The sequence below is a fragment of the Penicillium hordei genome (assembly GCF_028827395.1).
Source record: "Penicillium hordei strain IBT 12815 chromosome Unknown utg000004l_segment0_segment0, whole genome shotgun sequence".
In the NCBI taxonomy this organism is placed as follows: Eukaryota; Fungi; Ascomycota; class Eurotiomycetes; order Eurotiales; family Aspergillaceae; genus Penicillium; species Penicillium hordei.
In genome coordinates this window covers 4,578,616-4,597,451 of record NW_026623145.1, presented here as the reverse complement: position 1 = coordinate 4,597,451, position 18,836 = coordinate 4,578,616, and the positions used below count along the sequence as shown (strand labels likewise).

The 18,836-nt window shown below is 48.3% G+C and overlaps 11 protein-coding genes across 11 annotated transcripts; 3 read left to right on the top strand and 8 right to left on the bottom strand.

The window, feature by feature from the left end:
• Positions 1-128: 128 nt before the first annotated feature.
• N7537_008915 (D-2-hydroxyacid dehydrogenase family protein) lies at positions 129-1,160 on the top strand (the record flags this gene model as incomplete). Its single annotated transcript, XM_056899969.1, has 1 exon — positions 129-1,160. The coding sequence occupies one exon, from the start codon at positions 129-131 to the stop codon at positions 1,158-1,160; it is 1,032 nt and encodes a 343-aa protein (XP_056752045.1).
• Positions 1,161-1,757: 597 nt separating this feature from the next.
• On the top strand, positions 1,758-2,285 carry N7537_008914 (uncharacterized protein; the record flags this gene model as incomplete). Its single annotated transcript, XM_056899968.1, has 1 exon — positions 1,758-2,285. The coding sequence occupies one exon, from the start codon at positions 1,758-1,760 to the stop codon at positions 2,283-2,285; it is 528 nt and encodes a 175-aa protein (XP_056752044.1).
• A 147-nt stretch (positions 2,286-2,432) lies between these two features.
• N7537_008913 (uncharacterized protein) lies at positions 2,433-3,200 on the bottom strand (the record flags this gene model as incomplete). Its single annotated transcript, XM_056899967.1, has 1 exon — positions 2,433-3,200. The coding sequence occupies one exon, from the start codon at positions 3,198-3,200 to the stop codon at positions 2,433-2,435; it is 768 nt and encodes a 255-aa protein (XP_056752043.1).
• Positions 3,201-4,077: 877 nt separating this feature from the next.
• Positions 4,078-4,903, bottom strand: N7537_008912 (PEX11 domain protein; the record flags this gene model as incomplete). The annotated part of the gene is made up of 3 exons (XM_056899966.1): positions 4,078-4,443; positions 4,512-4,666; positions 4,750-4,903. 3 exons carry the CDS (start codon positions 4,901-4,903, stop codon positions 4,078-4,080), a joined length of 675 nt encoding a protein of 224 aa, XP_056752042.1.
• A 496-nt stretch (positions 4,904-5,399) lies between these two features.
• N7537_008911 (F-actin-capping protein subunit alpha) lies at positions 5,400-6,694 on the bottom strand (the record flags this gene model as incomplete). Its single annotated transcript, XM_056899965.1, has 7 exons — positions 5,400-5,751; positions 5,856-5,993; positions 6,050-6,102; positions 6,168-6,257; positions 6,316-6,431; positions 6,526-6,544; positions 6,638-6,694. The coding sequence occupies 7 exons, from the start codon at positions 6,692-6,694 to the stop codon at positions 5,400-5,402; spliced, it is 825 nt and encodes a 274-aa protein (XP_056752041.1).
• A 397-nt stretch (positions 6,695-7,091) lies between these two features.
• N7537_008910 (uncharacterized protein) lies at positions 7,092-9,039 on the bottom strand (the record flags this gene model as incomplete). Its single annotated transcript, XM_056899964.1, has 2 exons — positions 7,092-7,859; positions 7,912-9,039. 2 exons carry the CDS (start codon positions 9,037-9,039, stop codon positions 7,092-7,094), a joined length of 1,896 nt encoding a protein of 631 aa, XP_056752040.1.
• A 423-nt stretch (positions 9,040-9,462) lies between these two features.
• N7537_008909 (fungal specific transcription factor domain-containing protein) lies at positions 9,463-10,365 on the bottom strand (the record flags this gene model as incomplete). The annotated part of the gene is made up of 1 exon (XM_056899963.1): positions 9,463-10,365. One exon carries the CDS (start codon positions 10,363-10,365, stop codon positions 9,463-9,465), a length of 903 nt encoding a protein of 300 aa, XP_056752039.1.
• Positions 10,366-11,400: 1,035 nt separating this feature from the next.
• Positions 11,401-12,400, bottom strand: N7537_008908 (polysaccharide deacetylase family protein; the record flags this gene model as incomplete). The annotated part of the gene is made up of 2 exons (XM_056899962.1): positions 11,401-11,882; positions 11,938-12,400. 2 exons carry the CDS (start codon positions 12,398-12,400, stop codon positions 11,401-11,403), a joined length of 945 nt encoding a protein of 314 aa, XP_056752038.1.
• Positions 12,401-13,791: 1,391 nt separating this feature from the next.
• N7537_008907 (amine oxidase) lies at positions 13,792-15,946 on the bottom strand (the record flags this gene model as incomplete). Its single annotated transcript, XM_056899961.1, has 3 exons — positions 13,792-15,351; positions 15,412-15,843; positions 15,896-15,946. The coding sequence occupies 3 exons, from the start codon at positions 15,944-15,946 to the stop codon at positions 13,792-13,794; spliced, it is 2,043 nt and encodes a 680-aa protein (XP_056752037.1).
• A 600-nt stretch (positions 15,947-16,546) lies between these two features.
• N7537_008906 (putative alanine--tRNA ligase) lies at positions 16,547-17,347 on the top strand (the record flags this gene model as incomplete). Its single annotated transcript, XM_056899960.1, has 1 exon — positions 16,547-17,347. The coding sequence occupies one exon, from the start codon at positions 16,547-16,549 to the stop codon at positions 17,345-17,347; it is 801 nt and encodes a 266-aa protein (XP_056752036.1).
• A 309-nt stretch (positions 17,348-17,656) lies between these two features.
• N7537_008905 (phosphatase PAP2 family protein) lies at positions 17,657-18,778 on the bottom strand (the record flags this gene model as incomplete). Its single annotated transcript, XM_056899959.1, has 4 exons — positions 17,657-18,023; positions 18,082-18,421; positions 18,479-18,572; positions 18,638-18,778. 4 exons carry the CDS (start codon positions 18,776-18,778, stop codon positions 17,657-17,659), a joined length of 942 nt encoding a protein of 313 aa, XP_056752035.1.
• Between the last annotated feature and the right edge of the window lie 58 nt (positions 18,779-18,836).

The window sequence follows — 18,836 nt, the reverse complement described above, 5'->3', positions numbered from 1 at the left end:
GTAGTAGTGGATAAATGAACTGCCGGGCACGTCATTTCCCCAGGCGGGAATTTCTCACTTCCCCGCTGTTTTGCCCTCCAGGACTCTCTGTCTCTCATACCTACATATATAGGTATTCGTCTTTGACAATGGCTCAGCTCAAGTTTGCAATTCTTGACGATTACCAGGGCATTGCGCCTGCCTATTTCAGTCACCTCGAGTCGCGAGTTGACATTTCCAGTTTTCCCGAAACCCTTGACCCTCGCGATCCTACACAACACGATGCTCTTGTCCAACGACTCCTCCCCTTCGACATTATCTTGGCGATGCGCGAGCGAACACCTTTTGCAGCCAAAACAATTGCAGCGCTCCCAAATTTGAAACTTCTTTTGACCACGGGTACCCGCAATCTGGCGCTGGATCTCGAGGCATTTAAACGTTCCAATGTGGCCGTTGCAGGCACCGAGGGCCGCCCACCCGGTGTGAATTCGACGGTTCAGCATACATGGGCTTTGATCTTGGGGCTCGCTCGAAATATAGCACGCGACGATGCAGCTGTCAAACGCGGCGCATGGCAAGGTTCCCTTGGGATCAACTTGTCCGGGAAGACACTGGGCCTGCTTGGCTTGGGAAAACTCGGGTCACAAGTAGGAAATATTGGCGCTCTGGCTTTTGGGATGAAGGTTCTCGCATGGTCAACAAACTTGACACAGGAAAAGGCCGACGAGCAAGCGCATGCTCAGGGTCTGCCAGCGGGTACATTTACCGTGGCTGCGTCCAAAGAGGAATTCTTCGCACACGCCGATATCGTCAGTGTACACAGTGTGCTATCGGATCGTAGCCGTGGAATCGTTGGGGCGGCTGAAATAGCAAATATGCGATCATCTGCATTTATCATCAATACTTCACGTGGGCCCTTGATTGAGGAGCAGGCCCTCCTCGAGGCTTTGAATGCAGGCCGCATTCGTGGCGCCGCGTTAGATGTTTTTGACCCGGAGCCATTACCTCTTGACAGTCCATGGCGTACTACTCCTTGGGGACAAGATGGACGCAGTGAAGTTCTGCTTTCGCCCCACATGGGATATGGAGAAGAGGAGCTATTGCGGGGGTGGTATCGCGAAACGGCCGAGAATTTGGAGCGATGGTTAAATGGACAGGAGCTACTACGTAAGATGAACTGATGGACAGTAGACAATAAACCATAGATACATAAATATAAATTAAACGAGTTCAATGTAGAAAGAAAAAGAAAAAATATGCAGCTGCAGATGAGGAACATTCCAAAAGAGTCAGGATTTCCAAACAAGAATTGTGTAGGCTGATGGGTCCAACTTCTTAAATAGTTGACTTACATAGACGTACATAGACTAGTTATACATACATTTTACCTAAAACCCTGAAGCTTATGAAGCCGAGAATGTGGTCATGTTGTGCATGTGGAGGCTCACCGAATGACGAATGCGTACGCTCACCCGGCTAAAGGTTCACGTTCACGAGTCTAAATGTCTAAATATCTACAGATTGACTCTTTTTTTGAGACAATTAATTATGTTTTAGGCCTGTGCCTCGGTCTTCCGAGGGGAAAAGACCTCGGTTGAAAGGAACAAAGTGGGATGTTCTCTACATCTCTACGTCTCTATTTAAATAAAACCCTAAGTAATTCCCCCTCGTTTTCACTTGCCTCGAAGATTTCCTATTCTCCTATCCTATCCTTCTATCCTCCTATCCTCATATACCCTCTCCCCTCCCTCACTCCATACCCTCGAGGGTCCGTCAGTATGGCCCCATCCGCCGATCCCATTCCCGTGACGCCCACCCTTACCAACTTCCCTCCTCCGACCCATCCCGAATGCCTGCGTGTTGAACGCAGTACGAAAGCATTTGCGAGCGGGGCTTATTCTCTCGTTGACCTCCCCGCGGGTGCCGTCTTCGCCAAGATCACTACGGCAACTCCTGGAAAGAAAGCCTACACGAGCGTGCAAACCGGCCGCGACACCCACATCGAACTCAACTCCGACCTAGTCTACTGCAATCACTCATGCGCACCATCATTGGTCTTCGATATGGGCCGCATGGAGGTGCGGGTCGTGGACGACCATCCTTTGAAGGCCGGTGATGCGCTCACTTTCTTCTACCCCAGCACTGAGTGGGATATGGACCAGGCATTCCAGTGTACCTGCGGGGCAGGTGACGGGATCTGCAGAGGCTGGATCTCCGGGGCCAAGACCATGTCCACCGAAAAGTTGGATGGGTATTGGTTAAATGGCCACATCTCCGAATTGTTGAATGGGAGCAAGGCCAATTGAGGGGCGCTGGCACCCCAGACAATTGAAGGGCTTGTACTTATAAAGTATCGCGAAAGAAAAAAAAGATATCCAAAATATCCGATAGAAAATATATACTAGCGTTGAGATAACCAAAATACACAGACGCTCTATACTTTACATAAAATCTCAACTACCAGCTCCCCCGATAATTGCCAATTGAATCATCCTACGTCGGTCAATTTCCTTCTTCAACATCATCAAACACGTCGCAACAATAATGGCCTCGTCCAGTTCCAGGAACTGCAACGCAGCTTCATCAATCTGCAATTCACCCCCGTTGCCCGCAGAAGATCGCGACGTGCCGGGTGTCCGAGTATCCTCTCCGCGAACTAACTGTGCAATCCTCTGGTCCGGAGTCTCTTTACTCTTGCCTTTCTCTTCCTCCACTGCACGGAAAACAATCAAATTGACTTTCTGCCCATCTACCCTTTTCCCCTTGGCATATCCCCATTCAAACCGTTTACCTCCAGGCATACCGAAGCGCATTGTGCGGGATGTCCATTTCCCCGCAACGGTCACTTCCTCGGGAACGTTACTGGGAGGTTGAAGCAGGTGCACAACGGGATCACGGTTCGGACCGAAGAAGTATTCGGTTCGGATAAGACTTCCACGCTTTGGGTGGGACAGAGTCGCATTCCCTGAGCAAAGCTTGTCACGTGTGGAGATGTAGGCCTCGGTGCCGTCTGGATTGTAGATAAAGATCTCGGTTTGGCGAGATGGCAGTGGGAGACGAAAAGCGCTGATCCCTTGCGCATTAATGGTTAAAATGCGTGAGGGGCAGAAAGAGGATGGACTCTCGACGAGTGTGCTTAGGGTACTGCTGGATCTCATAGAGAAGGCCGAGGAGTGAACCTCCATTTCTTTTGTCTTGAGATCGAGAGTGGTTGTGGTCATTATGAAGGTGATTTGGCTCTGTGTTCCTCTGGATGGCTCTGGATGAATCTGATTGACTACTCTATCTCAGAGGCAGGGGTGTATGTATGTATGTATGTTTGTTAGTATATATATTGTCTCCAATACGAGACTTGCCTATTTGGGCAACGAACTCTATTCCATTTCTTGGTGCTCGTGTTTCCATGATGTCAATCACCTGCCTCCTTCGCCCAATCGCTATGTACTTTTCATGCTACATCTGGACTTGCTGAGCCTCACTCGTATAGCCCGATTCGGATTCTTATCACACTGGGCAGTGAAACAATATCCCCGCACAGCCTCAAAATTGGTTCCGAGCAATCGGCCCAATGCGTCGACATGTCCCAAGGCAAAAGATACTGTCTTACAGATCTCTATGGCTCTGGTGAGAAGCATCTACGATGGAGGAAACTTTCCATGTCCAAAAAAAAAAAATTGAAGACAGCCCAAGTCTCAAATGCAGGGGACTACAGGGTATTCAATACGATCCGGATCCACTCCCAATATTTATTGGCCTTTTATTGGTGAAGTTGCAGCCCCTTTCGGCTAACCCTGGAAGACCCAGGGTGTCTATTGGGTTTCACTTCTCAGTCACTAATGGGCTTTCTCTTCCATCGAATTGGGCTTGTGGTTTAGTGGTATAATACTCCCTTAGCATGGGAGTGGTCCGGGGTTCGATTCCCCGCGAGTCCATTTTTTTGCTTTTGTTCCTCTGCATTTGTATTTGTGATTGGGGTTTCTCTTTTTATCCAGTTCATGGCCATCATCTGTTATGTTGACATGATCTATATCTCTTGAGGTTCAAGTCTAATATCTATATCTATCAGCTGACACCAATGCCGCTATATCTATCTTCCAATCACACTCGGGTCCAGATCTCTTGAGCAGTCAGCAGTGTACTCAACACCATGGTCGATCCAACCACTACATCCCCGGTGGGCATCCAGCCCAGAAGCTCCAGCGGGATGAGCAAATCACAGCCATCCACTACGATCTGCTTAACCCGGGCGGAAGCAGCAGCGGGTTTGACCGAGGTAGCCTTCTCAGGGGGGGTCTTCTGGTTCTTTCTCTTGCCATTCTTCTTAGAAAGCTGCTCTGCGGGACCGACAAGCAGCGCCCAAATAGCCCCGGCAATGGAGAAAGAGAGCGCATAGAACCAGAAAGTATTGGCCTGGTCCATAACACGATCATTCCAGGGCACTGCATAGACGCCCATTGCATGAAGCTAGCCTTTCATCAGTCCTATTCACCGAAAGAAGGAGAGAAAGAAAAAAAAAACAGTAAATAACATACCGTGGTCAAGTCTTCCAGGACAAAGTAAAGGCCAAAGCAAGTGCATTTAGCTAGTTCAAGCATCCCAGCAACAGAACTGAATCCATCCTTGCCCAACAACGCAGACATGCGCTGGAAGGAATCAATAAACCCAAAGAAGCGGAAATATCTCCGCGCTACACAACAGACCCTAATATCAGCATACATGACAATCAAAGCGGAGGGTATACCTGACCGTCGGGCATGGAATTCAACCTACTCAATGCAAATTGCAACTTGACCGTGGTTAATTGCACAGCCAGGGTACTGCTCACAGTGAGTGCAGCGACGACCTGGGACACGCATTGGATCAGACGAAGGGTCTTTTCAAGGCCAGCGCCCGATTTGACAAAGCGAGAAAATTGTTGGATCATCGTTACAGCACTGAAACCAAGTACAAGGCTCTGGGAACAATGTAAAACAATATACTCTCAATGGAATAGGGGTGGAACTCATGTGTCAAAAGCTTTGGAAGCGGGCTAATCTCACCTGCACTAGTAGTGTTGCTTATTCAGCCTTTACATGTTCGAAAACCCAATGTATCCATAAATGTGAATTAATTTACATGTAATCGGATATTGATTATCATTTAGAGTTCATTCGGGGTCCTTTGGACATGATTGAAGTGGCTGGTAGTTATGTGTTAAGAGATATATAGTTATAGACCGACAGATCTAACATCTAACATCTAGCACTACAAAAATATAAAATAAAAAAAATACACATGATCATCTTCGCAAACCATGAAAATCAAACAATTGACACGCAAATTGAGACAATGCTTTCAAAATAGTAGGGATATATCAGTCCATCAGCTATTCACCGCGAGCAAGTTCTATCGGACCACTCGACAATATTTCCAAGTCTGCTTTACCGCCCTTTGCCGCCTGAGATATCCTGACCCAGACGGTATCCACCAACTTTCTCCCACTCCACTTTTTGTCGCGTGATGGGAAGCTGCCTCCGGAGACCCTTGAACACGCCCTCGGATGTTTGGACAAAGGCCCGGTTCAGCGCTTCCTGGTAATCGCGCTCCGCAGCAGCAATCCGCGAGACAATCGACTCGGCCGATACGGAGGGGACGGAAATGTTGATAGGTTTAGTAGTGTTGAGGGCTACGTTGCCATCTTCGTAGTAGTGCACGTCAACGTGGATGTTGCCAGTCAGGGTAGAGGACGAGGAGGAGACGGGAAGTTGGTAAATTGCGCGGAAACGACCATTCCTATTGTGATAGAACGGACAATCCTCCCCCAAGATGGGGAAGCGCCCACAGCGATTAGTTTCCACCCAAGGTTTATTTGTGGAGATTGTAATCAAATCACTCACCAGAAGTTGTTGGGGGAGTATCGGTTGGCGACCAAGACGATGGCAATGGCAGAGTCATCCTCAATGGGGTAGACACCATATGAGCAGTTGGGGTAGTGTTCACGGGCATGAACACCGAACGACTTGAGCAGCGATTTGCTAAATACGGTAAGCGGAATTCCACTAAGAGTTCAACAACTGAGAGCATTTCTTACATCAAGTCCGCGTGCTCCGACTCCAATGCATATGATTGTGCCGCAGACGCAGTCTATTGCCATGGCGCAATCCCATGAGCCTTTGATGTACTACCTCAGTTGGTCAGATGAAACCTACCTGTGTGGTGTGGTCGACCTCGAACGAGGTTTGGCTCTCCGGGTCGAAGTAGCGGTTGCCTTCGAGCGCGTTAAATCCACTAACAATGACCTGTCCAGCAAACGTGTTAGTTCACCACAGGCAGAGACCACTCCCGGGCGAAACCCACCTCCTGACTTGATCCCGGCAATTTCACCGTCGCGAGCTGCGTCTCGTTGTACCGTTTGAATGCAGGCAGAAGGGAAGGAATGATATCCTCACCCTCGGAGGTCAAGGCTTGCACATCTAATCAAGTAGTAGGGATCAGCATCACCGTTCGTGTAGGAGTCGGTGTTGCGGGGTTCGGGACAGGCAGCGTAGAGCTAAGAGGGCGATTTACCGGCGACAACATCTGCAAGCTGAAGAAAAACACGTTAGTGGTCATCCCTCAAGCCTCAGGAGGACGATGATCAGGGGAGTGGCGGATCTTGGATCATTGTTGACGTGCATACCTCTCCTGGCGGGGCACCTTCGATGAAGGCAGACGCCAGTTCAACAGTGGAAGCCATAACGTAGGAAAATGCAATCGAGGTATCCAATATGGAGTAAGAGGTTCAAACGCAATTGAAGTTCTTGAGAGAATTATTGGAGGTAGCTTGGACGTGGTGATTGTCTGTGGAGAGAGAGAGCTGTGGAGGCGGAGAGCGATAAGCACGTGGCCTAGTATACATTCAGAAGTAATAGACATTCAACATTCTATAGAGTAAAATCATTCATAAAATAACTATGATGTATTTGAAAAATCGCTGGAATAACAAATGTGTATCTTGCTTGAAATATCCTTATCCAAATAACACCATGCTCTTGAAAAACCCTCACAGAAAAAAAACCCCCAAAAAACCCCTAACCCTGAGAGCGCATAAGGAAGAATATCAAATTCTGTTTCGCAAATTCAAAAAGCTCCTTTCAATCAATGCTCATATTCATAAAGCCATCGCTGGCCTCGGTCATCCCTTGCAGGCCGACGCGTTTCACACCTCCAGCATGAGAGATCGTTCGATTGCTCGATTCAGAACTGAGTCGTTCCGAGAACGGTGCACCGAGGCCCGGCTTTGGCGGTGGACCCCAGATGTTTGGACCCGTATCATTGACATTGTGGGAGTGAGTCATCACTGGACTGCTTTGAACACTCACACTGGGCGAGACAGCCCGGCGCTTGAAAAGATTAGGATCGAAGTCATCGTCACGACGCCGCTTGCGACAGATCTCCCCAATAGTTGGCATGCCCGGGGCATGGGGCGTGGAAGAGCGGGAACGCTGCTTGAAGGATTCGGTGGTAACAGAGCCGATGGTTGTGGACGGAGTCATATCCATAAACATATCCTCATCTGCTATAGACGAGGGACCTCCCTGACGAGCTGGGGGTGGGGTTCGGTATCGTCCATCAAACGAGTTCCAAAACTCGACGCCACCCGAGTTGCGACTGGCTTGCTTGCCAAAAGTATCCGTAGATGCTGTGTCTATTCCCGCTTTGACCGCGATGTCTTCTGCCGTTGTCGAATCAAACGAGGTCGAGGGCTGCAATGATGGAAACTCGCCGAGTGTAGGGGTTGATTCAGGCTCAGTGTCGCGGACCTGCCGGACCACTTCTGCCTCTCGCTTCATATCGCTATCAACTGGAGCACCCTCCTCCATCAAAGCGGCACGGATGCGCGCAAATGTCTTGGTTTTGGGCTGTCACTGGAGTTAGCTCCTGGATCACTGAATGAGAAAAGTACCAACTTACAAGTAAGCTCCCACGCCGGGTCACCGCGCGACGGATTACTCCCAGTGGGCCACCACCTTCCGGGTGTGGAGTGGGAATTGGACTTCCACTCCGCGTTGCGCGACTCTCACTATCGTCGCTCATATCGGACAAACGCAGGTCGCGCGTGCCAATACTGAGACTCTCTCTGCGTGAATGCGCAGTCTGTCGCGGGGCAAAATAACCACTGGAGTGCTCGACACTCTTCATGATGGGCGGAGAGTGAGGGGTAGGACTAGGCTTTGTACTGTTTCCACTCGCACTGCTGGAGCTGTGGCGACTGCGGCCTTTGCGAAAGCGGGCGCGTTGGAAACTCATCAAGCTGGCAGCGGCTTGTGAATATCCTCCCATCCACTCGTTGCCAGGACTCTGTAGATTGCTAGCAAATGGACTCGGCGCACTTATGCGAGTCGGCTGCGGCGTATTGATCATAATATCGTCGCGATCAGCCATCGACTCATCTTCCTCCTCACTACTACTCGTGTCCGACTCCATCATATTCACACTCGACATGGAGCTTGAGATTGCTGTACGGTCAGCCGGACCCGATGTTGAAAAAGGTGGGACGGATGTCGTTCCAAGTGATCCGCGTCGCTGGGGTATTGCCATGCCTCGCCCTCCAACGGTGGGAGACGAATCCGGGGAAGACTCGGCTAGGGTGGAATGGTGAAGGTTCGTACATGCGCGTGAGAAGTCGAGGCCCCGAGATCGTCGAGGGAGAACAGATCCCGGAGATCCGTAGATATGTGATGGGTCAAGTTTAGGAGAGAGAGGGGCGCGGTTTGTAAGTGATGGCGACACGGCGGGTTTGGAAGGCAAGTTTAGCGAGAGGTTCGAATACGATGCACTTGATCTTCGAGGTGTTGCGGGGAGAACGGGTATTGCATGATCGTCTTTGGTTGGTGCTCGACTGAGATCACCAGTGGATGGTTGAGTGGAGGATGTAGGTCTGGACACATCGGATAATGAACGCGACTTGGGCGAGCGCGACGGTTCAAGTTGGTGTTCCAGGTCTGTTTGGTGAGGCTGAGCTAATTGTTGACTGAGTTTGCTTTCAAACCCGTGGGCTGATGTACTGCGCCCTGGCGCTGGAGGTCGCACCTGCGCCATATTCAAGTCACTTTGATCTGAGATATCGATTCAGAGCAAGGGCGTACAGTGAAGGGCATCATTCGTCGGCACCGAGGCAGGAAAATAGGGTCAACACTACAATTGATGCCCGTAGAACACATGCGCTGTGGTTTATAACAAGATATACACAGTATTCGGGTCGATGTGAGGTCTACATTGTATTGCAGGTCGCTGGCTCTTGGGCGGTTAACGAGATCAGATGACAGCGCACTAACCTGATCCGGACAAGCCCCTCTTATCGTATAGAATGTGTGATCTATCCATGTGTATATATTGTACGACTACACTTTCCATATGCATAGGGGTATACAACTGTACTGAAATATATAGAATTGATCGATCATTCGTTTTTTTCTCTAATGTACAGCGATTCAACACGCTCAATCTTCTTCGCTCATGCTCTCACGCTAGACTCATGGCATTGCTGATTGGCACAACATGCCATTCCCAATCATTGTAATCATTCTGCAGAGCGGTTCCCTTGATCAAATCTGAATCACGTGTCTGCCATAACTTGGTGATCACTGCCCTTGTTCTAGCAATGTTCGAGATCGTTGAATCGGCCAATGTTGCCAGGGAACGTAGCACAATCGCTCGTCCCGAGCCTGATTCCATTTCCGATTCTGGGCAGAGCTCATCATCGGATGGATCAAGCTCCACGGCTGCCACAAAAACTGGCCATGTCACATTGACCAGCGATCTACGGTCAAGAAGGTCCGACACGACTCGTAGGATCTGGCGCACATAACTCTTCACCAAAGGTGTGGTAGGCCCAGCCCCATATAAAGAGCAGTGTAAGTAAAGCATGGCAGCCAATCGCTTAGAATCTGCAACCAGGCCGAGCATTTCTTCGTCACCTTCTCCCACCTCTTGGACCAAGTTTTCTAGTTGGCGCTCAAGGGACGCCGCACGTAGTGAGAACGATGCCTTGTCCGCCTCGGATGTATTTTGTCTCCTGGTTCGACTCATATCTGTGATTTTGGCTAGGATCGAGACCAATTCAGGACTACATCCCATCCAAAGATCGATGTTGCGTTCGTCCGGTTTCCAGTAGTCGGTGCCAAACAAGACCTCTTTGGCACAAGCTGTTCGACCCATGACATCCTGAAAGGCAAAAAATTGCTCTGCAAAAGTCGTCACGGGATCCGACGGGGCCGTTGACTGCGATAATTCTATTTGCTGTTTTCTTCGCAGTCTGATTAAATCGTTGGCCCCTTTGAGATGGATGATCCATTGTTGATCACACTTATCCACTATCTCGTATAGACATAGCATGATCATGATAACCAGTACTTCAGGATCCATGGAGCATGTCAAAGTTCCCTCTGACGAAAGCCGTTGACGAAGATCTCTCAAAGCCTCTGATTTGAAACGCAGGCCGATTGCACCATAGCTTGGATTGCGCCTTGACCAGTGGCATGCTCCCAATGCTTGAATAGCTTTGAAAAGTGTAGGAGAAGCTGATAAACAGAATGGAAGAATCACAGAGGCAAACGGTGAAGAAAATGTGGAGCTGGCGGTTGTCCGAGGGCACACTTGTTGAAGATAATAATCAAATAGCTCTCCATGCCCAGATTTGGATAGCTCTGGAAACAGTGCAAGCGACGGCGGGAGGCTTGGGTTGAAGTTTAGATTAAGCCCTCTGAGATGCGGGAAATGTTGTAACCAGGACCATACTTGGTGGTTTCTGGAAAATGGTGAGTCAGAGCTTTGAGCAACTGAAATCAGTGTATTCAACTCGTCGAAGTCAACGTTCACTTCATCTGGGTGTTCGAATGTCGACACACCGCTGTTTAGGAAGCCCCAAGGGCTAATAGTTGGCACTGGACACCACTCATGAATTTCCGAGGAAACGGAGCCGCGTGTAGGTTGAATTGAGCCGGTTTTGTTCCAAATACCTGCACGCCCAAATGCTACTCCACGACTGATAAATTCTGATTCCCATTTTAAAACCAGATTCTTCGTGCATGGCAATCCTTTCTCTCGGCAACGTGTACAAAGAGGCTTTTTGATGTCACATCGAACACGACTTGCCCGGCATTCTTTGCAGCCATCGCGAGATCGGGTTTTCACCGGACCTGTGCGGTCTGCAGCTTTTCTTCGTGGCATACGAGTTACCAATTGTGGATATATAAACTTCACATGGTATGAATCAGCCTGCCAGGGTCAAAGATGATATGTTGAGATGGTTGAAGTTGGCAAAGAAAATTGGAGGTCGTGAGTGGCGGGAGGGTCTTTAGCCACCCCGCCAAATCTCCAGGTTTAATTTACCGATGTACAATGTGCTAGTTAACTATGATATACAGGCCAAACAGACCGAATTGAATTGAAATATTGTATTCAAGCATTCTTTTTCCACTCTGCTGCACAATCGCCAAATGTCACAAATTCAACCTCATCTCCCTGCTGTTTGAGCCACGAAATCATTCGGTCAATCATCCCAACCACATGGGCCATTCCACTAGTATCGGGGTGCAGGATCAAAGGGAAAACAAAACCTTGCTCAGAATCATCCTCAATTGATTTTTCGAGAGCCTCACTGTAGAGGAATGCAAATCGCGACTTCCAATTCTGCTCAATGGTGGTCGGACTGACAAAACCATGCGAGTTTGGGGCCGCTGGCAGATAACCAAGGGGTGTCATATCCTCCATATACCAATTGCATGGGATTTCAACCAAGGTCTGGGGAGTCCTGGCTTCAGGGGCAGGGAGGGGTATCATCCAAGTAGAAGCAGCCTTGGAAGGCGAAAAGTCAATGGCCTTAGGCTCTGACACTCGAGGGATAAAGTACAACGACGAATCATGATGCGTGAGAGAGGAATCTGGGCTGAATTTAGTTTTCTGGTAGTGGATTGCGATACGAGCAAAGTGATATACCGTATACAAATCCAAACTCCTCTAGAACTTGAATGGTATGTGTTCGCAATTGATATAATGGCGCCCTCCATCCTCGAGGTTTCTTTCCGGTCAAGTCGGTTGCCAACTGCACACATTTGGCGATAACCTCTCTCTCCTGTGATTCAGTCATTTGACTGGAGCCCTCGTGCGCATATCCATGGCAACCGATTTCGGCGCCCGACTGAACAATTGCTTTGGTTTCTTCTGGAAATGATTCCATTGAATGACCCGGCACAAACCAAGTCACCGAGGCACTGATTCCATGTTTCTTAAACAGACGCAATAAGCGTGGGACTCCGACTTGAGCCGCGAAAAAGCCACTGCTGTAATCAGCCAGATTGGTTGTAGCCGAAGCACCAGTGCCTAGAAAGCCCGAGACGGCATCGAAATCCACGGAGAGTAGAATTTGGACTTTGGGTTTCCGGGGGGAGACATCTGTCATGGATTTAAGTGTAAAATTGTGACCCGAGTTAAAAGGTCAAGATCAAGGTCAAGGGATTATCAATTTATAAGAAATTCAAGATGAAGTTCAAGTCAGAACCCGAGAGGGAAAGACGACCCGACACTTGGATCCACCCCCGCCATGGAGAAAAGAAAACCTTCAACCTTTACAAAATAGAATAAGAGGACCTGTGAAAAGGACGTCGAAAATGACCACAATCACTCGGACTCACTGGGCTATCGCGAATCCCTTCAAGGTCACATGATGTGTCCAGCGATTCCTAGACAGCTTTTGGCTAAATGGGATTTTTACACACTGGTTGCTATTAGCAGCTGTCGAAACCCTTTGACAATCACAGTGGTAAGGAAACAAGCAAGTTGGATCAAACTCACATTCATCTTCAAAATTTGACGGGGAATAGAAGACCAGTATCGAGTCTGGAGCCTTGAGGCCTCGTGCTGGTGCGGTATAGGCCAATGTCATAGCCAGATGGCGGCCTGATGATCAACCCACAGCAGCAACACAACTGGCATCAACGTTTACATCACGACGGGTGAGCTGAAGCTGTGATAATATTGATACTGTCCATGCGAGACCATCGCATGCATCCCCATTCAGCAATTTTTACCTAAGCCCTCCGCAGAGCCCACAAAGCCCAATGTCCAAACCGGGCTCAACCCGCAAATGAAAGAAAGATAAGTGTATCTCCATCAATCTCTCCACCGATGAAGAACGTTTGGTAGGAGCGGTAAAATTGCTTCTCGTCAAGAAGAGGCTCTACAGGTTCTAGACAGTGCCAATATAGGTAGACCAGCCGGTCAGCTTGTTTGCGCAGTGGTAACATATCATCTGCCTGATTGCACTCATCACCTATATCTTGCAGAATTGATCAAGATCCAAACATCGGCGTATCGGCGAGGGGTATTGGGCATCGCTTTTTGCAGGACGGAAGCCCAAGTCTAGTGTTGATAGTGGACTTGACCACAGAGGGAAATTCATTGACATCGTCACCGACGATTTCATTAAAATTCTCATCGATGACACCTTCATACACGTCCGATGGTTCTGGTGGGGAGAATGTCGACGCCGAAGGAGTTGGTAGATTCGGTGTTAACGGAGGCTGTACACGACTCCGAGAGCTCGGGGTAACGTATTTGCACTCCTCTCGAGATAGATATCAACTATCAAGAGACCCTAGGGCAATGCACTCCACACAAGGTTAAAACCCAGGGTTTCCAGGATATTTTGGACACTTTGGCTTTGATATTGATCTATCTACCTTTGACTTGAATGATGCGGCGTGGCTGGGAGACGTGGATTGGAATATATGAAATTATTTACCCATATCAGCCATGACTCTAATGTTTCAAATTTGTCTTCGTCATTGCAATTCACATTTTGATCGGAGAACAACATGCATGTTCGCTTGACTCGGTTTCAACAAGTTTACTCTTGTTATCCTCTTGACTGGACACAGCCACATCTAAACTTGGGTTTCCTGTAAAGAAGTTGACCGGTTTGAGACCAACCACCATCTTTTCAGATGGCATCACTGGCCAATCCTCGATTCTTGGATTGTGCGTCGATCCAAATGTGTGCCAAATAACTATGTCTTCGTTTCGCACTGTTGACTTGGAGTCTGGGTCATTTCTCCGCCGAGTAATGGCTGAGTTGATCCCTTCGCCGCCGAGGGACTGCATAGTATGATTTCCGGCCGGAAAAAGCTCGTCATCGTTATAACGAGTGATCCAGATTGCATGGTTTCCGTATTCGGATCGCTTTGCATGGAAAGACTCTGGATGGGCCAGTAGTAGTTGGCTGTAGCATGGAACGAGTTTGAATCCCACCGGCGTACCGGTAATAGGATTGACTTTTGCCTCATTGATGATCTTGAACGTGCGATTCTTGTTAAAATCAAGATCTAACCCCCCCTCATCTGTCACAATCTTTGAATGTGTTGTGTACCCGACCCCGAACGGATTTCGAACCGATGGGTCGTTAAAGGGCAAAGGGTTGGACTCTTCAACCTGCAACGAGTTTGCAACACCATCTATTGCAGGATCGATACGAAGAGAAAACAAGTGTTGGTGATATGGCGCTAGGACACCCGGGGCAACAATAGTACCATATCCAACTTCGTCGCCAATGTTGATAGGGCTGGTAGACAAGATCCCAGTGGCCCGAACTTCATAATGAATCGAAGCATCTTGGCCAAAGTGGAAAGCAAAGATATACTCATAGTTGCTGACTGTGATAATTGTCTGCAAGACCAGAATACGTGATCTAACCACCGCAGCATTTCCTGTCCGGAAATTTGTGTGCTTCCATAAAATCCCATCATCTTGCTCATGACAGCAGATGACATTGGGCAATTTCAATGGCTCTCCCGAGGAAGTGCTGTGCCATCCATCAAAATATTTGATCAGTCCCAGGCAATCACATCCAAGGGATAAGTTGTTCGCATTAATCCCAGCACCATCGTTCCCAAGGTCAAATGCAGCTTTTCGTGGAAACGGAGAACGAGGATCACCATAAGGCACGAACATCTCTGCCAAAGATAGTCGGTAGAAGAGACTCCGACCGTCATAACGGATGTCGTGTAATGTGAGGCCCTCACGATAATTGAAACCCACCCGCATAGTCCATTTCTCCCAGGTCAACAGGTTTCCATGTGATTTGAAGGAAGCCCCTTCTGGCTGAACAACCTGGTAGGGCTTGGTGGTTGTGCGCGGTGGTGGTCGTAGACTAGGATGGTATTCACTCATAGTAGTGGAATGGATCTTGCAAGGGTCATACGGTCGTGCTTCTTCATGAACCCTTTCACTCTCGGACGAAGGTAAATGGTAGACCTTGGTCACATTGAGATGCTCAGAGACCTCCGCACACAAATCAAGTGGATATGCGTAATAGTTGGCGTCGGGATTGTCCACCAGTCGCATATAGAACCAACACTATGCATCTTATGTTAACTAGGATTAAGACATTGTGAACATCGTCGGACATATACTGACCATGCTAGTTCGCTCCGACATGTCGTTCATGCCATCAGTGGCATAAGCCCACGGTTCGACAACGACCGAGGCCCCTTCAGGTAGCCTCAACTTTCCGATTTCATTTTGTACCCTTTCATCTGCCATACAAGCATTTTCAACATCTTTCATATAAGCGGAGTCAATAAACGAGTGTTTTCCCACCAGGATCTCTCGTTGAATGACAGCACTCCGGTCCAAATCCACCAGGAGCTCGGTAAGTTCGTTTGGCCCCGAATCACCACGAACGATGACTTGGATATGAGCGATACGAGCAGGTCGAGAGATTTGGGGCTGTTCAAGATGTTCTCTCTCCAAGAATGCTATCATCTCCTGCTTTGGTGGTTCTTTCAAGGTGATGACACGAAAGTTGAAGCTTTTTCCGTGGAGTAGCTCCTGGACAACTTTTGCTGCCTACTATATGGTGAATAGAATATTCCACTTCTGTTTGATATAGAGGACATACCTTGGTAATTTCCTGGGGTCCAAGTGGATCAAAGGGGTGTGTATCAGACATAATGATGTTATTTAGGAAGTAAAGTAAATGGCAATATTGAAGACAGTGTGATTAATCTGGACTTTTATAATTCAACCTACAAGATATATAAGCCATGTCATACACAAGCCAAGATAACAAGGAAATGCATGATATTCGCTAAGATATAAGAATAACCGAAAAGATTGGCTGGTCAATCGCAAAGGTAAAGAATAGCCGGAGGACCGGATATCTTCGACTTCAAAGGTTAGAACGGAAATATTTTGATCCACAGGTATGATTTCAATCCAGCCTTTGAATATAATCTCATCTGGTTATGTGTATTGAGTATAAAGACTCGAAGTATATGCTCTAAGCTTGTATACTACATCTTGATAATGGACTGACTCTATTATAAACAGAACCGAAAGAAACAAGGGTAATCAGCCAACAAGAATGACATTATTAGCAATAAATACACAATAGAATCCTTTCCAAATACACACATGTAGTCACATACATAGTATGTATAACCAAGTGGGATTTTTCGGATTTGCACCGTCCCCGCTATCTCCCTCTCGCCCCCGCCTCAACTCCTTTCTCCCCTCCAACTTGTCTACTGGGGGTATATTCACTGCAAATATGACTTCACCTCGCACGGTTCTGGTCTTCCAGCATGACGCTAGTCTGCACGTTCTTGAAACCACAGTGACGTCCATTATCCCTTTCAATGCCCTCGAAGAATCCAGTCGTGTACTCTTCAAAGATGTCAGCGAGGAACACCATGTCATTGTCACCGAGAAAACCATTTTTCATCCCCAAGGTGGCGGCCAGCCTTCCGACACGGGTGTGTTAAAAGGCCCATCTGGCACTTTCACAGTCACTGCCGTTCGCACAGATGCCAATGGACAGGTGCTTCACCTGGGTCTCTTCGAGAATGCATCATCCACTTTCAAAAAGGGCGAGACCGTCCAGCAGGCAATTGATGTGGAAAATCGTCTATTATATTCACGTTTGCACACTGCCGGCCACGTACTAGGCGCATCAGTCCGGCATCTTTTGGAGAAAGAGATTGAGAACTTCGATGAACTGAAAGCCTCACACTTCCCCGACTCGGCAGCATGCGAGTTTCAAGGTTCAATCGACGGAAAATGGAAAGATTCTATCCAGAACAAGCTAGATGCATATGTCGCCGCCAAAATGCCTGTTCAAATCGAATGGTGGGATGACGAGGATTTTCGCTCGCGTGGTCTGGAGCGATTGATTCCTGATCGCAGTTTGGTGCCTGCAGGTGAAAAATCCCGTGTCGTTAACATCGTTGGCGCCGAGGTGTACCCCTGCGGAGGTACGCATGTCGATACGACCGATTTGTGTGGACCTGTGACGGTGAAGAGGATTTCAAGGAAACAAGGAAACTCGCGAGTTAGCTATGTGGTGAAATGATGTTGATTCGTTTGTGCCATGTCCAAATTTTGAGAATACCATATAGACAAGGAGTAGAGCTTAACACAATAGACCAAAATAATGGATATTTTGACGAGACCTTATTCCGAGTTGCTTTCTACCTTGGCAATTTGATACAGAAGAATTCCACAGTACGTGTGAGAGCAATGGGAATATGCCAAGTCTACCGTGTTGTTCCCTTTCAGATGTCTTCAAGACAAGGGTCCAACAGCAAAAGGCCTCTAACAGTGCGAGTGAATGCTCCAGGGCAAAAGGAAAATGACATAATGTCAAAAGTAAGCGCTAGGTTTATCGAGATGGTTCTATGTCTTGGAGCTGATAGTTTCCCTCCGAGGGACTACCGCGTGAAATGAAGGGCTGCGCAAGAGCCTCCTCATCACCCAGTTTAGCAAATCCATCGGGCCCAGCAATATCGGCTTTGTCGTAGGGAACGTCGCACATGACCGACCGTAGCGGTGGATAGTAGCGGCGGTACGAGAACCAAGCTATCAGCATGCCCAGGAGTCCTCCACACGTCACATCATATACATCATGTCGATAATCGGCTAGACGGGAGAGGGCAACCATCAAAGCACATAGTAATGGAAAAAACGCAAGTAAACAGCGTCCAAGGTCTGTTCGAGGACGGAAGACATGCATTTGACCACACAAGAAGCTATAGGGTCATTGTCAGATCGAGTGTCCCAGCGCTGTGCGTTTGAAGAACCACTTACAGATATAGATAGCCCAGGCCACCAAAAGAGAAGCTGCTATGTCCACTAGGGAAGCTCCTCCATCCCTCTTGTAGAATGTGCTGGTTGGATTCTGTGCAGACGGTCCATGCGACCAGCGCATTGTTTGATGTACCCCGGGAGGGTTTGCAGCGCGACAACAAGTCCGGACGTGGCCTCCCTGCCGCATTTTTTATTATGTCCGTCAGGAACGAGGTCAACATCAAAGCCACGAATAGCCCCAGTGCTGTCACTTGCGTCTTTTGCACACCGGCGCGAAACATTGCGGACCAAGCGAGAATAACTAGGAAAGGAATCAGACCAGCGAAGATGACCGACCACACTGTTACTCTCCGTTAGAATGAAGGAAAATAGACTGTATTATTGGCAATTGACTTACAAACAGGAACTCGTTCATGGACGGCGAAAGGGTACTGAATGGCCTTGTTATCCAGCGAAAACATGCGATGGAACGGGTTCACGAATAATTGAATCTATTGATGTGTTAAAAAAACCCCTCCATGGGTGTATTTCACCATTAATATCATTTAGGACTTACGAGTACCCATCCTGCCACGAGAAACCCCAATGCGACGTAGTCGGCGGCATAAGTGCGTTGCGCAAAGCGAGCTGCAGCACCAGCGAGTCCAACGCGTTGTAGAATCGGGGTTGACCCGTTCCCCGAACCATTGTGAGGCATCCTGCACAACTGCCGAGGACTTCAGGAAGATCTTTAGATCTTCACTGGGAGTATGTCG